This window comes from Aplidium turbinatum, chromosome 7 (assembly GCF_918807975.1).
Source record: "Aplidium turbinatum chromosome 7, kaAplTurb1.1, whole genome shotgun sequence".
Lineage (NCBI taxonomy): Eukaryota > Metazoa > Chordata > Ascidiacea > Aplousobranchia > Polyclinidae > Aplidium > Aplidium turbinatum.
This window is the reverse complement of record NC_137478.1, coordinates 14745870-14760647: the sequence shown is the minus strand read 5'-3', so window position 1 is coordinate 14760647 and position 14778 is coordinate 14745870. Positions and strand designations below refer to the sequence as shown.

At 36.7% G+C, this 14778-nt stretch overlaps 1 protein-coding gene across 1 annotated transcript in view; it reads left to right on the top strand.

Annotated features, from left to right (window-relative positions):
* LOC145773770 (gamma-aminobutyric acid receptor subunit beta-3-like) overlaps nt 1-14778 on the top strand; it is a 60252-nt gene that overhangs the window by 10705 nt on the left and 34769 nt on the right. Inside the window, exons 3-5 of the mRNA XM_082584901.1 lie at nt 3450-3559; nt 3911-3993; nt 10721-10861. Coding sequence (XP_082441027.1) covers nt 3450-3559; nt 3911-3993; nt 10721-10861 — 334 coding nt within the window. The remainder of the gene's footprint in view (nt 1-3449; nt 3560-3910; nt 3994-10720; nt 10862-14778) is intronic.

The following is a 14778-nucleotide window of genomic DNA, read 5'->3' as shown; positions in this document are numbered from 1 at the left end:
CATATGTCACATCAACAAATACTTTCCTGACTTACCAATAGGCCTAACTAAGGTAATAAAGAAACATTCTACTAACGGACAGTTCAGTGATAACAAAATCCAAAAGTTTGATATTTCTTGCAAATGCAAACAATATAAGTTTTTCATAACAAGATGAAGTTCAATAGCATTACAAGAATTCTATCACCATAATTCAAAAAGAACCTTTCCACTACTTGGGTTGACCCTTGCGATTACTCCGCATATGGGTTACGTTATGTTTGTTTGTTTGTTGTATATTTATCCTGCATTGCGGGAAAGCGGACTTGAGCGCTATGCATTGGTGTACGCCTTCCGACGTACACCTGACCCACGCTGCAGCCGACGGCAATGTCTGTTTCCGGTTGTCTACGCTATTTATGACTTAAATTTGGTACTACCCATTACTCGAAAATCGATCACTGGGTAGAGGCAATTATCGTAAAGTTTCTTGCCCAGAGAAACAACAGCAAGTGCGAGTGGCTGGAGTCGAACATGCAGGCTCTCGATTGCGAGCCCAACGCGCTAACCACTCGGCCATTGCTGCCGACTATGGTTCACTATGGTTCACCGTATGCTGCCGACTAATGTACCACTATGGTTCACCGTACTGCCGATTGCTGCCGACTAATGTACCACTATGGTTCACCGTACTGCCGATTGCCTAAAGCATGAAAAAAGTTGCATCTGTCTGCGGTTATCAGTTATATTTTTTTCTAAATTCAACTAAAACAGCTATTCGCATTATGAAACAGTTGGATAAGTGCCATAAATCAAACTATCGAATAAGTTTGTTTCCCTATAAAAACGCCTGCCTGCAAAATGGTACCATGTTCATAAAAATTACTAGATGTACAGTACATAACGCAATATACTTTATGATATTATATTTTCTGATTATACATTTCCAGTCCTTGTCACAGACTGCATAATGCTTACTCATTCACTTTCAATGTAACTGAAAGTAGGTGTTAGATAAAACTTATATATCTCACGCGCTATCAAGTAAAAGCGTTCTATTTTACATTGATTCGATTGGCTCAATATGAGATGGCTACTTCTAAACTACACTTATGAAGGCAGAGTCTGCAATTACTTGAATTTTTGCAGGTGTTACCTACAATAAATAATGCGATTAATTGAATACAATTCTCACACAACTCGGCCAAATCGTGAATATGTCTAGTCAATCAGCGCTGACATAATGCTGAAAGATGCATTATTGTTTATTGAATAATTTAGTAAATATGCGTAACTTCATCTGTTTGTTATTGTGAGACGAAACTAGGAAGAATAAAAACATAAATGGATAAAATAAAGGTATTTTTATTCAATGTAAACGCGCTGCCGCGTGTCATTCTCTAACTAAAAATCTCTCGCCGCTAGCCTACGTCGATTCACCGTTTTCTGACGTCACGTCCATTCGACAATAAACAATTTCTTTCATGCATTCTCAGTTCAGGTTGGCAGTTACCCGCTTTTCCGTCGATTCAACGTTGCAAGACGTCGTATAAGTTCATATTTTTAGTTTGGTAAACGGAGATAAGATTTCATTGTGACATTGCTATGTAAACTTATATTCACATGAGACAATTTGTAAATACACAAGTTTTCACAATTTATGACGAGTTATAACACATGGAAATGTTACGCTACAATTGCTTTGGGAGGTACTGCATTGCGGTTTAGTTTATTAGTGGTAGTGAACCTGGTACAAGAAGCCTCGAATATATTGATTCAACTAAGCCGCATCACGTATAAACGTGGTGGAACGATCGTCCTTTTCACAAAAGCGTGATGTTCTGGTTTATCCTACACAAATGAGAAGCGTATTGCATTTCAAATTTTTACATTTCAAATCTTTACATGTCGACTTGGAAATAAATGTTTACAAGTATATGTGAGAATTATTGGGAACATCAACGCCTTTTCTGCTTTTGATAGTGTGTCGGACAAAAGGAAAGATTTGAAACCAAAATCATAATATGTTACAGCGCAGCTTCTACAGCAGCTAAGTTTCTAATTATTCAAAAAAGCGATTTGGCCCAAACAGAACAATCTAAAAACAGTCCACAAAGTTGAATATGTCACGAAAAATGAGAGTGAAAGAAACAAGTCGATCACTTTCAATACTTATCTCACATTTTACATCAAATCTACTCCAAATGACGCTGAGTCATTGCAATAACGTTGTATGCTTTGTTTGATTCAAAGGACATCATTGTCTGCGAAAAACAATTGTCGCTCTAGATGCATTGGCACCAAGTCTTATGTTTAATTTTACGCAATTTCAACCGCAAGCGACGGTAACTCATCGTATCCAAGTTGAAGCTTTTTCTGTATCGACGTCGCTTAGAAGCCGTGGTGAGAACAAAAGGTCCACGCATACTGCCAATTTCCTTTACGCTGTGAAGCAGTTAGGATTAACGAGACATGGGCCAAATTAATTACTTTCATCCAGCTGGTGGGAAAATTTTGAACAATAGAATATGAAATATTTCAAAGGATGTGCCTTATATCTCTCAATTTATAACCTTTATTCGCTCAAAATTTCAGCTCAATAGAGGTGAATGAAAGTTAGGAAAAGTCAAGAAATCTCGTAGTTGCAGCCCCAGTGGTTTTAGAGATACAACTGTTGATACAAAAAAGTTGAATTGACAGCACCCCACCAAACTTCAAAGAGTTAATTATCACGAAAACTTCACTCTGCAAATCTCGATAACTGCCCCTGCGGTAAAAGCCTTTACAAGGATGAGACCCGTTATAGTATAGTATAGTTATTATATGCTATATAGTTTTATCAATGGTATCAGAAGCTTTATCAGTTCAAGGATGAAGATTTAAAACCAACCAGTTATAATCTGTCAACATTGCCAAAAACGTATGAAAACTGCTGCAACGGCGTCTGGAAAGTTACAGAATATATGTTGTGCATTTGTAAATTTTAAAGACTACTCTGGCATAAGTGCAGTAAATTGTGAAAAAATATTTCTCCACTCTCACCAATAAAAGTGCACGTACAGACAAAGTCATACATTGCTGCACTTCGGAATCTATAACAATATTACGAAAATTGATTTAAAGATAAAATCAAACTTAATGCAACAAAACAATTTAAATAAAGGATCAAATTCAACCCTTATAGCTGTCGTCGCAGATATGCTTTTTTTCTGGTTGTTCAGTCAAAAGGAAATATTACAATAGTGAAAATAGGTTTCTAAAATATATACAAAACTAAAATTTTATTCGAATTCATATGACACAAAGATCAAGAGTTTTACGTTGAAGTACAGCAAAATACTGCAAAAAACGTTTGTGTTGAATTGACATAATCAGTAACATTTGAGCATTCAGAAAAATAATATATTAAGTGTGTTTTTGGAGCTTCATCGTATATCTATCAATGTTTTACAAGCGGTATATCAATACAGGTACCGGATACATATTTTGCAAATGACAAAAACTCTTTTATTCATACAACAACTCGAAAAAATAGAATGTTGAGAATACGATCGGATGGAACTATATTTTATAGTCTCAGGTTGGTTACATTTTAAAGTTATTTATTTGGTAAATTTTGTACTGGGGAAATGCCAAACGTAATTGCGCCTTTAATCGAGTTCATAGTAGTGTAATGAATTGTCTTATAGTTTTACCATTTTGTCCACTTTTCTTCTTCAACAAATTGACCATGCTTGATCAGTCGTGATCTCCCATATGAACTTCTTCCATTTTGTTCTGTTTTTTGTGTATAGTTTTTAGTAGTAGCCTACTTCCGGTATTTTCCGCTCTACTTCTGTGTTTAGTAAGTAATGATAGAAAAAAATTCAGATAAAGTTGTGAAAAACCCACTTTGAATTTTCAATCATTTTTCATTGAACAAATATCATAGAATTACAGCCGACTTAGCTTGCATGATGGATTTGGCAAGATATCCTCTTGATGAACAAAATTGCACTTTAGAGACTGAAAGCTGTGAGTACATTTTGCATTTTCAACAACTTACAGTAGTGTGGATAGACACTACTATCTATTCGTTTCAAATTAATTGATTTTCTATAACTGTCTAAACATTATCATTTGGGAATTGTTTATACCTAGAATTACAACGGTGTTGTATACGACACTGTAAACCAGGGTGGTCCAAACCTTGACACAAGGGCCGCATGTAGATGTCGAATGTATTTAATTCATTGCACTTGCTGCCCATCAAACATTAAAGTGCATAGCAGTATTGTAGTATTTATTACACTCTGCAAAAATAGTTTTGAATAAATAAATTATTCTTAGAAGATTTTCTTGACGTAGGATTCTAACATTAGGAGCATGTGAATGTTATTGCATTGTGACAGACTTTTCTGTAATGTTTCTTGCGTTTTTTTCTATCTAGAGTAGGTGCAAGCCCACAAGTCATAGATGTGTTGCTTCGAGTCTGTTGACGCAAATGCAGCTCGATTATAGACTTATTCGTGATATACGATTTCCAGTCATTTTTAACAAAATGTTGTATGCGTTGATTGCTACTGTATTGAGAATATTGCTTTATACGGCTAGGCAATACGAGGTGAAGAACAGATGTCTGTTTATAATAAAAACATGATAATGTTAAATTAAAAGTTGTCTCATGAGTCGAGTGTTGGTAGCTTGCTGAACATTAAACAGAAATTTTTTGGCTTTGCTCAGCTGCAAGAAAGTATCAGAAATGCATTCTATCTTTCACAACTAGCGTATTGTTTAGAGCAGCGGTTCTCAACCAGGTGTCCACAAACCCTAGAATTTTTAGGGGCTCTATAAAAGTTTCCGAATTTCCAGCATGATTGATAAATTAGTAATTACGACTTTTAAAATTTTGTTTTGCTTTACTGTATTTTGAGTATTACAGTGTTTTTAAAAACTGTGTGGCGTGAAGCCCTGGTGCGTCATTTAAATTTTCAAAGACCGTAGCAAAAACATTCGGTGTCTTTACTAAAACAGTTTCTGTAAAAGAGTTAATTCTTTGTAGCGTATAAGAGTAATAGCATAAGGATGGTTAAGGGGGTAAATGAGGCCGACCTCGGAGTTCCAGAAGACCAGAAGTTCTCTGCTTGTTTTGTAAGCCTTTGGAGGGTCGGAAATAAGCAGCGCTGGTAAACAATGACGTCAGAGGCAATGCATGGAGAGAACGAAGGGGTTTCGCTGTAGCTGTCAAAGAAGTAATGCAGGTTTAGCAATTTAATGCTGTGCAGGCTATGCTATGTAAAAGGATTTAATGGTTGGAAAAATTTGATAAGACCATCCGTGGCAAAACAACGTTCGCTTGACTCCTTTCATTGTTTACATCTTTTGTTTAGAAGCTGTTTTCGTACGCTGAAAGCACGTCACGGCCATCTTAGCCCCGTGCTAATTAATCGCAAATAACGGGAGCTATAAAAATCCCAGAACCAAAATATTTCACAAGGCAATATAGCCATGTGTATTGTGCATATAGAAATTAAATTTTTACCCAACAAATTTATTGAAATAAAGTGTTTGAGATGAAAAAACTTCCGAGTCGGTTTTTATTCTAATTTCCAAAAAATAGCTTCAAATTGAAATTTTTGAATTATAACAAAAAAATTACTTTTGCTCAATAATATAAGGAAATTTTGAGCGTTTCTACATTTCAAAGTAATTGCACTAACATTAATATTGTATTAACATTAACATATATATAACTAACATTGCACGAAAATGTCTAGCCACCTGAGACGAAATGCTTATTGTGAAGGGCAGGAAGGTAGAAAAATGACCAGTGTAGGTGAAGAAAATTTGCGAAGAATAAAAACTAAAAGTCAAGAAATTTCACATTTCTAGCATATTTTCTTCTGTGAAGTATTTCACTACTAGAGTGGGGCGTCGTCATAAAACCCCGTGTCGCTACAGTTAGGGTTAAGTCTATATACATTGTTTTGTAGAAGACGATGCTTATGCAATACGTTATAATTAGTAAAGTAGCCTGTTTGTTTGTTGACGATATCTGTTTTTTGCAGGCAGTCTCTTGCTTACTAGTAAAGGCTATCCCAGCTCAAACCTATTCATTAATCTGCAGGAAATGCGCAAGTAATGTTTAAAACTGCATAGTGGTGTGATTTAAGTCATTCCGTCATTATTTAATACATTTAGGCCTACATGTTTCGAAATTTGTAGTTTAGCTTAATGTTATTGGAAGGGAATTATTGTTCATTTTCGTTTGAATCACCTTATTGCTATATTATGCTTTAGTTGTAACATTTAGTCTGTAATGACTTCAAAGATCAGTGACGATCGGTGAGGGAAAGCAAGGAAAGCATTTCTTACCTGAGAGAAAACTATGCAAAATATAATGACTGAATTTTAGGTTTAACTTCTTATTATTCTTATCACATCTATTTTAACTTGAAAATTACTGTGTTCGTGACTACAATTACTCGTAACGCTTGTGAGTAGTCTAAGTCCTCATCAAACCGCATGTCTTGCCTATAAATGCCAACTAACGCAAACGCTCCTGTCAGAAACAACCACTGACGCTCCAGGGAAATCAACTTGCAAGTTGCTTTCCCCACGTTCAGAAACGTCAAAAAACGCCTTCGTTTTATCCAATCCTCACTCGTTTTGCAAAACGTCACCAGCTGCTTAGCCAATCAGTGTTATAGTTAGAGTTGCTTTCCCAGTGACGTCAATGCGTACAATGCTAGACTATCTCGCCATACGCACAGAATGGTCTCTCGTCACGGTACACAGCACAGCATCATACAGGCGAAAAGATGGCGATTACTGGGTAGCTCCAAATTTAGTCACATTGTAGCTTATTCGAGTTGGTGGAAAACAGTATGGCCTAAGTGTTAGTTTTTGTAGTGTAGGCCTAACTGAATATCTGAGAATGAACATTCATGACGAATTAAATATTTAGACAACTATTCTTCCATGTCTAACACTGGATTTTGGTCCTGCAACGTTAAAATTAAGATTGTTCATGACTTCTAAACATTAAATGGATGTACTGTATGATCACGACATAGGCAAAGCACAATTTGACAGATTTTTATTTTTGATTTGTTTTGGAAATGCTCTCAGAGCGCACCAAATTGGAAATGTTTTTCAAAAATTTCTGGAGGAGGCCCCCCAGACCCCCCGCTGGAAGTGCTGCCTTCGGCAACACGCCTTCGGGCTTCGCCCGACGGTTACGCCCTTCGTGCCTACTACCTTGCTGTAGCATATTTCCAAGTTGCTTTCCCAATGGTTTAAGCCACCGAACGTCACTGTCAAAGATGTGACTTCATGTATGACTTAATTAATACAAACAAACAAGAAATTTATGGACGCAATAACAACGAGAGGTGGCGTCGAGACTGTGATAGCAATGCAAACGTGTCATAATTTTTGTTAGAGATATGGTGGCATGGTGGCTTTGTTTGCTCTCTCATGGTTTGAGACTGGTATGCTATCCACGCAACGTGTTTTTATGTTGTGGTTTATATTCCTTTCTGAAAAAAATAGTTATGTTTCTTATTTTTATTCCTGTGAGATGTGGTTCTGTGTTTGGTATGATAGGTACCGTTTCGCTTCCAGATCATTGAAAATACTGGTTATACATTTCATTCTAATTCTTGGTTGGCATGCGGGGTTTCATTAGTTTATCCATTGGTATGGAGTAGTGGAACAGTGGCTTTTTCATTTTATTTGGTAGTTTTTATTGTGAAATCAGTGGATTCGTATCGTGTATAGACTAGAAGGTTTTCTTATGAATAAGTCTTTTAATCAATGATTGGATATTAGCTTATTGAAATCAAATGATTTAAGTGTTTCCTAATTGCTTATTAGGTTGTTGTTGGATGAAAAGCTTTATGTCTTAAGTTTTTGGTTCGTTTCCAGATCACTTAACAGAAGACACAACGAGTAGCCTAAGGCATTTGTCTTCCTTTCGGTAGCCAATCGATTTGGTTGACCTTCATTTCGGTTTATTAAATCTTTCTTTTGCTAAGTCTTCACTTCATGATAATCAGTGTAACAAACAGTTTTAGCCGAAAATTGAAAGTAAATATATAAATCTTACAAACCTGTGACTTCATAACTTTGCTACCTGACATCATACGTAATATGATGAATTTTGGTAGTCAAATAGGCATTTGAAAGTTCTGCGCCATAGCGCTGAGCTTCTGGTAAAAGGAAATGAATTTATGCTGGCGTTACGCAACTTCCTTCACCTTGGTGTAAGCTGTTAGGATAAGTTTGCTATGTGCGATATACAATATACATTCATACATTTTGCAACTTGATTTCTGCAAAGATGACACGCTAATCAACGCCTGTATCGTAAGTTTTCACAACACACATTTTCACAAAGTGAAGAACCTAAGAAAGTAATTTTGTTGACATGATATAACTTTAACTTTGGAGATTTTGTCTAAATGACGTAAATGTAAGTTTGACATACTTTGTTTGTAGAAAAAATAAAATAACTTTGATAAGACACACAAATCAATTAATATTGGGGATCAATTAAGTTAATTTTATAAGCTTTTGGGTCTGTTTCTCGATTGCGTGTATGTCATTTTAATTTGTTTCACCAAGCTTTCACCAAGCGTAAATATGCTTTTTGTTATTTACTGTATTTTATAAATATCTGTATTTTTAAATTACTTATTCATTGTTATGAAGGAGTAAATCAAATCTCCCCAGTTTCATTGATTGGTAACTATTTCTACTTGATTTGGAGCTTCTAGCTAGCAGATATATTGGTTCGATTCCAGGTCGTTTCAAATGTTGTGTTGGTGTTTGTTGAGTCTGTGGATGTTTATTATTTTATTGGGGGAGTGATTATATGTTTGGTAACTTCTTTTGGTTACGTTTTAGTAAATCAATGGAGTTTCAATCTTGTTTGGATAATATGGCTGAGTGAACTGGAGGTTTTTGTCTATGAGTTGGCTTAAGTTTACTACAACCCAATGTATTAAAAGGGATCTTTAATCCATCATCAGCTAGTTTTGAGGTTCATTGCCTTCGCACAAATGTTCATTTTTGCGCTAATTACCTTCAACTGTATAAAAACACTGATTTTAATTTATTCTGTTCAATTTTCATATCTATATGTTCGATGGTTGTTGGTTTATCTCCAGATCACTTCAAACACGTAACAAATCTTGCATTATTTCATTTTGGTTGCTTTGTTACGGACAATCGTTCCCCAGATCAAACATAAAACCGTTAATAGTCATAATTTACCTAGCGTCTTACGTCATGGAATATTTCTGTAAACAATGAGGTCTTGCATCATTCCGAATAATGAAATATTGCATCAGCCAAATTTAACTCAGTGATAAATTACACAACAAACCTACAAACTGTTACGTCATAGAGGCAAGTTATGTGCGTTTGAAATATGACAATTGGTTTCGTCATTTGTAGATTATATCGATGAGAAAGCTGGGCAAATATTAAACAGTTCTGCTTTACGTACTAGCTAGACGAAATTTCCGTTAATCCAGAAATCTGTCTTGTGGTGACAATAAGTTGTTTTGTGAGTAGTGCATACGTGTTGCGCTATCACTTGTAACATCCCGTGCTACAGTTGTCCTGTGTCCTGAAATACAAATCGTGAAAAGACTTTTTCAGAAGAGTGTTTCTTTCAATCGTCGCATACAGACGAAGAATTTGGGAATTTTATCCTACATTTACTTTCCCACGAGATACATGGTTTTCCGTCTTCACACCCAAATAGTCATCAGGAATATTACCCAAAAATACAAGAACTTTATCTTTTCCAAAATGTCTTCTTCTCGACATAACTGTATTGCACTAGACTGTCTACTGTACACTGCTGCTGGTTAGGAAAATACAGAATGAATGAAAAAGCAATAGCTAGCACTTTGAGACGTGAACAGAAAAACTGAGCTGTCCAATAGAGAAAAAAATCTGGTGATAATGGCTACTGACACAAAAGCTTAGCAGGTAGTCAAATGACTACATTGGGCATTGAAGAAAATTTGAGTCATATGGCCGTCAAACAAATCAATTTCAAAGTGTTAATTCGAAGTCCAATTAAGTTCACTAATTGATTAAAAGTCACAGCTGGACAGTGACCTGGAAATAACAGCAAAAAAGATGTGCGAACTTTAACATCTTCAAGTAGTCATTTTGACTACCGTAGGCATTCTCGTGATAATTTTAAAATACAAAGGTTGCTCAGCAGCCTAATAGCACTCACAGATTTATCATGACTGTGATTACAACAAAATACTCATTACAAATGAAAAAAGGGGGAAATTCTACCTAGCCTAAAGGTCGCAAAAATTCTATGATGTTTCGATAAAATTTACAGAGAGACATTCAATCAGCACACCTATCACCTATTAGGCTACTGATTTTTCATCTTGTGTGCCAACACATAGCTCATAACGTAAATTTGTCAATGTCATCCATCGTCATAAATGCGTCGTGAGTTTAGCAAACTGTTCTACAGGAGGCTAAATGTGTCGCTTCGACACTTTTGAAAATTTTCATTCTTCAGGAAATGCAATAAACTAAAGTTTCAGATATTTTTTAAGGGTCCACGACCGCTTCGAGGGTACCAAAAGGGGTATGCTAAAACAAAAGAGTTGAGAACCACTGGTTTAGAGATACACTTGTATTCAGATCGTATGTAATGCTAATTAATTCTGAAACAAATGAAAAGTTATGTACCAACCAATTATTGTTGTTTCATTAGATGGATATACCACAGACGACATGAGATTTTACATGATTGGAGGACAAAACGCTGCCGTGACTGGGGTGGACCGCATCGAGTTGGCACAATTTCAAGTTATTGACTCTCAATTGATCATAAGAAATATTACGTTTGCCACAGGTATCGAAATAAAAGTTAGTGCTTTTACTCTCTGCAGCTTTTCCACAAAACTAATTGTTACGTATTCGACAATACAACATGTCATAAAATAATGTAAGATAAGCAAATAATTTAAATTTTTCACATGTTGCCATAAAGTCTCTTTTATTTAGAAATTACAAATTAGCTTTTTTACTTCTGTAAGTTAGACTTTGCTACTCTTTGGTTGTTAACTTTCTGGCTGTGGTGTCACAGTTCTTTAATATTTTGTTACTCTACGTTTAAAAAAATTATAATGTGATACATGTTTAGTGATTGTGAAGGTAAATATGTCTACTTGTTAAAATCACAACTTGCCTAAGGAGTCTCTTTAGTTCTCATCCGTATAGGATCCACTATGTTTACCCTAAATATGGAACGGGTTAGAAAGGATGCCCTGAACATAATCTGCTTTTTCAACCAGTCTGGACAGCCGCATCCACAGGGTTTACCATACCTGCGGTGAAAAGCAAAATATATAACCATGGAATTGGGAACCTGGAATGTTAGGAAATTAATCGATAATTCCAGCTCAGATAGACCAGAATAACAATTGACATGCAAATTTTTATCAGTGCTTATCCACTCGGATGCAACCTAGTTCGTACCATGAACAGTTCGGACCGTCAGTTCGTACTTTGAAAAGATCGAGAAAAAAAATTAAAAAAAGCGGAAGTCGCTGATCGCAGTTTCCGCAATCATTTAAAAATTTCCCCCCTGAAAAAATCGAGAGAAAAAATAGCTCAAAACTGAAGTCCGCTGATCGCAGTTTCCGCAAACATTTTTCCGCAGTTCCTCTAACTCTAACCATAGAGTAATCTATTCTCTAACCCTCGCTGATCGCAGTTTCGCAAAATTTTTTCCGCAGTTTCCGGTAACCCTTACCCTAATAATTAAGGCCTAATTCTAACCATAGAGTAATTTATGCTCTAACCCTAACCCTCGCTGATTGCAGTTTCCGCAAACATTTTCCGCAGTTTCCGCTAACCACAGTTTCCGCTTACCCTAACTCTAACCATAGAGTAATCTACAGTATGCTCTAACCCTAACCCTCGCTGATTGCAGTTTCCGCAAATATTTTTCCGCAGTTTCCGCTAACCGCAGTTTCCGCTAATCCTAACCCTCGAGTTTGTTTCAAATTGTTTGGGGAAACTCCGATCAGCGACTTCGGGTTTGTGCTATTAAACTGCGATCAGCGACTTCGCTTTTTTATTTTTTTTCTCGATCTTTTCAGGGTACGAACTGATTGTACGAATGGTTCAAGGTACGAACTAGGTTGCACCCTATCCACTCACACTTGATGATTAAATTAAGGAATCGTTTTATAGCCAACTTGGTTATATTCTGTTGCAAACATTACGAGAAGAGAAAGTTATTCTCCTCTGAGATTTTAATGCAAGAGTCGAAAAACAAGTGGGTTTATGGAGAGGTACTATTGGAAAAGATGGAGCGGGTAAAGTAAACTCTAATAGAACCCTTTTTTTCACCAAGTGTGCGGAGCACAACCTGGTGATAACCAACATTCAAATTGCGTGAAAGTTTTGGCATTATCCGAGGTCAAAACACTGGCTTCTCATCGACTACGCAATTGTAAAATCTCCTGACCTGCAACATGTGCTTCTTACTAGAGTTGTCACCGGAGCAGGCATGACATGTATTAAAGTGCTGAACAGATCATCTTCTCATTACTATGCACTAAATTAAAGCATCATGATCAAGCTAAATATCCACAAAAATGCAATATTGAATCTCTGCAAGACATGAAGTTACGTGAGGCTTTTCAACAGTGCCTGCAGACTCGTCTTCAGGAAAATCAAATTATTAACTTTGTTGAAGACCGCTGGAATCACCAAAGGGGCCATTCTTGACACATGCCATGAAATTATTCGTCATAAGAAGTAGACCTACCAAGATTGGTTTGATGAGAACGACAATATTCTCATGGAACTAATCGATAGTAAGCTAAAAGCCTTTTATCACGCTCCAGAATGATTCTCAATCTGATGTAAAACGTGACTTACACAAAAATGTAAAGCTGCAATCCAAAGAACTACTCGCACTCTGAAAGATCAATGGTGGAAAAAGAAAGCTCATGAAATGCAACATATAGCAGATGCCAATCACGGCAACCATGTTTTTTGTTAAGGCAATGAAAGAAGTCTATGGACCATCCACGCATGGACAATCCCCTATGAGAAGTAAACATGGAGAAACGATACTAACGAGTGAAGCTAAAGTAAGGTCTCGATAGAAAGAACAGTTTAGGGAGCTTCTCAACCATAACGTTGTTATAAACAAACGAAAAACATGCGATTGACATCATTCCCATCATGACGAAAGAAGACTCTTGTATTCAGCTACCATCTCTCGGACAGGTAATAACTGCCATCATGGTCATGAAAAACAATAAGGCAGCGGAACTTGATGAAATCCTGGCAGAGATATACAAAATAGGTAGCAGTTTCATCCCATGGCCTCTATCAACTACCAATCAAAATATGGACAAGGTGTGGAAACTGTCGTGAGAATTCTCTCTTTGCGACTGCTGGTAAGATCTTAGTACGTATTTTAAACAATTGCCTCTCTGATATCCGATAAGAATCTTCCTGAATTCCAGGCGGGCTTCACGGGCTTCAGGCCATCGCGTAGCACCAAGGACATGATATTTCCCTTTTAAGCAATTGCAAAAAAATGTCATAAACAATATCAACCACTGTACATTGGGTTTATTGATCTCTCCGAGGCCTTTGACCTTGTTTCAAGAAAGTTCTTGTGGGATGCACTTTCTAAATACGAATGACCTGACAAATTTCTTTGTATCCTGCGTCTTCTTTATGACGGTATGCTTTCCAGAGTCCAAACCAGCAATAACAGTCCTTAACCTTTCTAGTTTAACTCTGGGGTGAAACAAGGACTGCGTGCGTAATGGCACCAACCTTTTTTGTAAGTTTTGTTGCATTTATCTTGGAAATAATCCCCCACGGCCTACCATCATACAAATTGAAATATCTTACGACATGGATGAAAAGCTTTCATTCCACGCTTGTTTCAAAAGTAAATCTAAGACTATACGACTATACGTAGTATCATGAAATTTCAATATGCTGTTGATAACTGTGTAGTACCACTGAGTGCAAACCACCTACAGCAGATTTTGAATGTTTTTCATGAAAGATACAAGAGGCTTGGATTTAGCGTCAATGTTAAAAAGACTCAAGTTTTCTTTCAACCACTTTTATGCGCTCGACTCAAGATCATGCGGCGTTCGTTCGGCTCTCGGTAGCCGGATTAGCGCCTTCCCAAGCAAACGTTTTACTCAGAATTGCCTGTGAGCGTTCGGTGGTGGTCAAAAGTAGCGGTATTAGGACTCTCAGAAGAGAAATATAAAAGATTGCAATAATCACACAAACTAGGAGGAAGCCGCAGAGGATAGGCTGCTTTGGAGATTTGCCATTCATGAATTTTTAAGATTAACGGAAAAATAAACACAAAGAAAAGAACGTCAATTACACCCACAACCAGCTCTCGCAAAGGATCTTAATTGTCCCAAATGCAACCGAACTTTTAAAACCAGGATTGTACGCATTAGCCATTTAAGAATTCATTGTTAGCGTTTTATTGCGAAGACCATCATTCTCGACGACGAGGGATAACCATCAATCAATCATTGTGTGTGCAGATTACCACCGCGCTACTGTTGTAGCCTACTATAGAGAAACAAAAACGATACAAAAACTAAACAGACTAATCTACAGACGGCTTTACTCTGACGTTTCCATTAATGTTTTCAACTCGGGTTTACCCGAACCTGTAGACCGTCTTTTAAAGGTTATTTTTCGCTACCCGAAACTCGGGTTAATACCAGGAAGCTTGGAAAACCCAGCTTTTTCGTGTTTTGA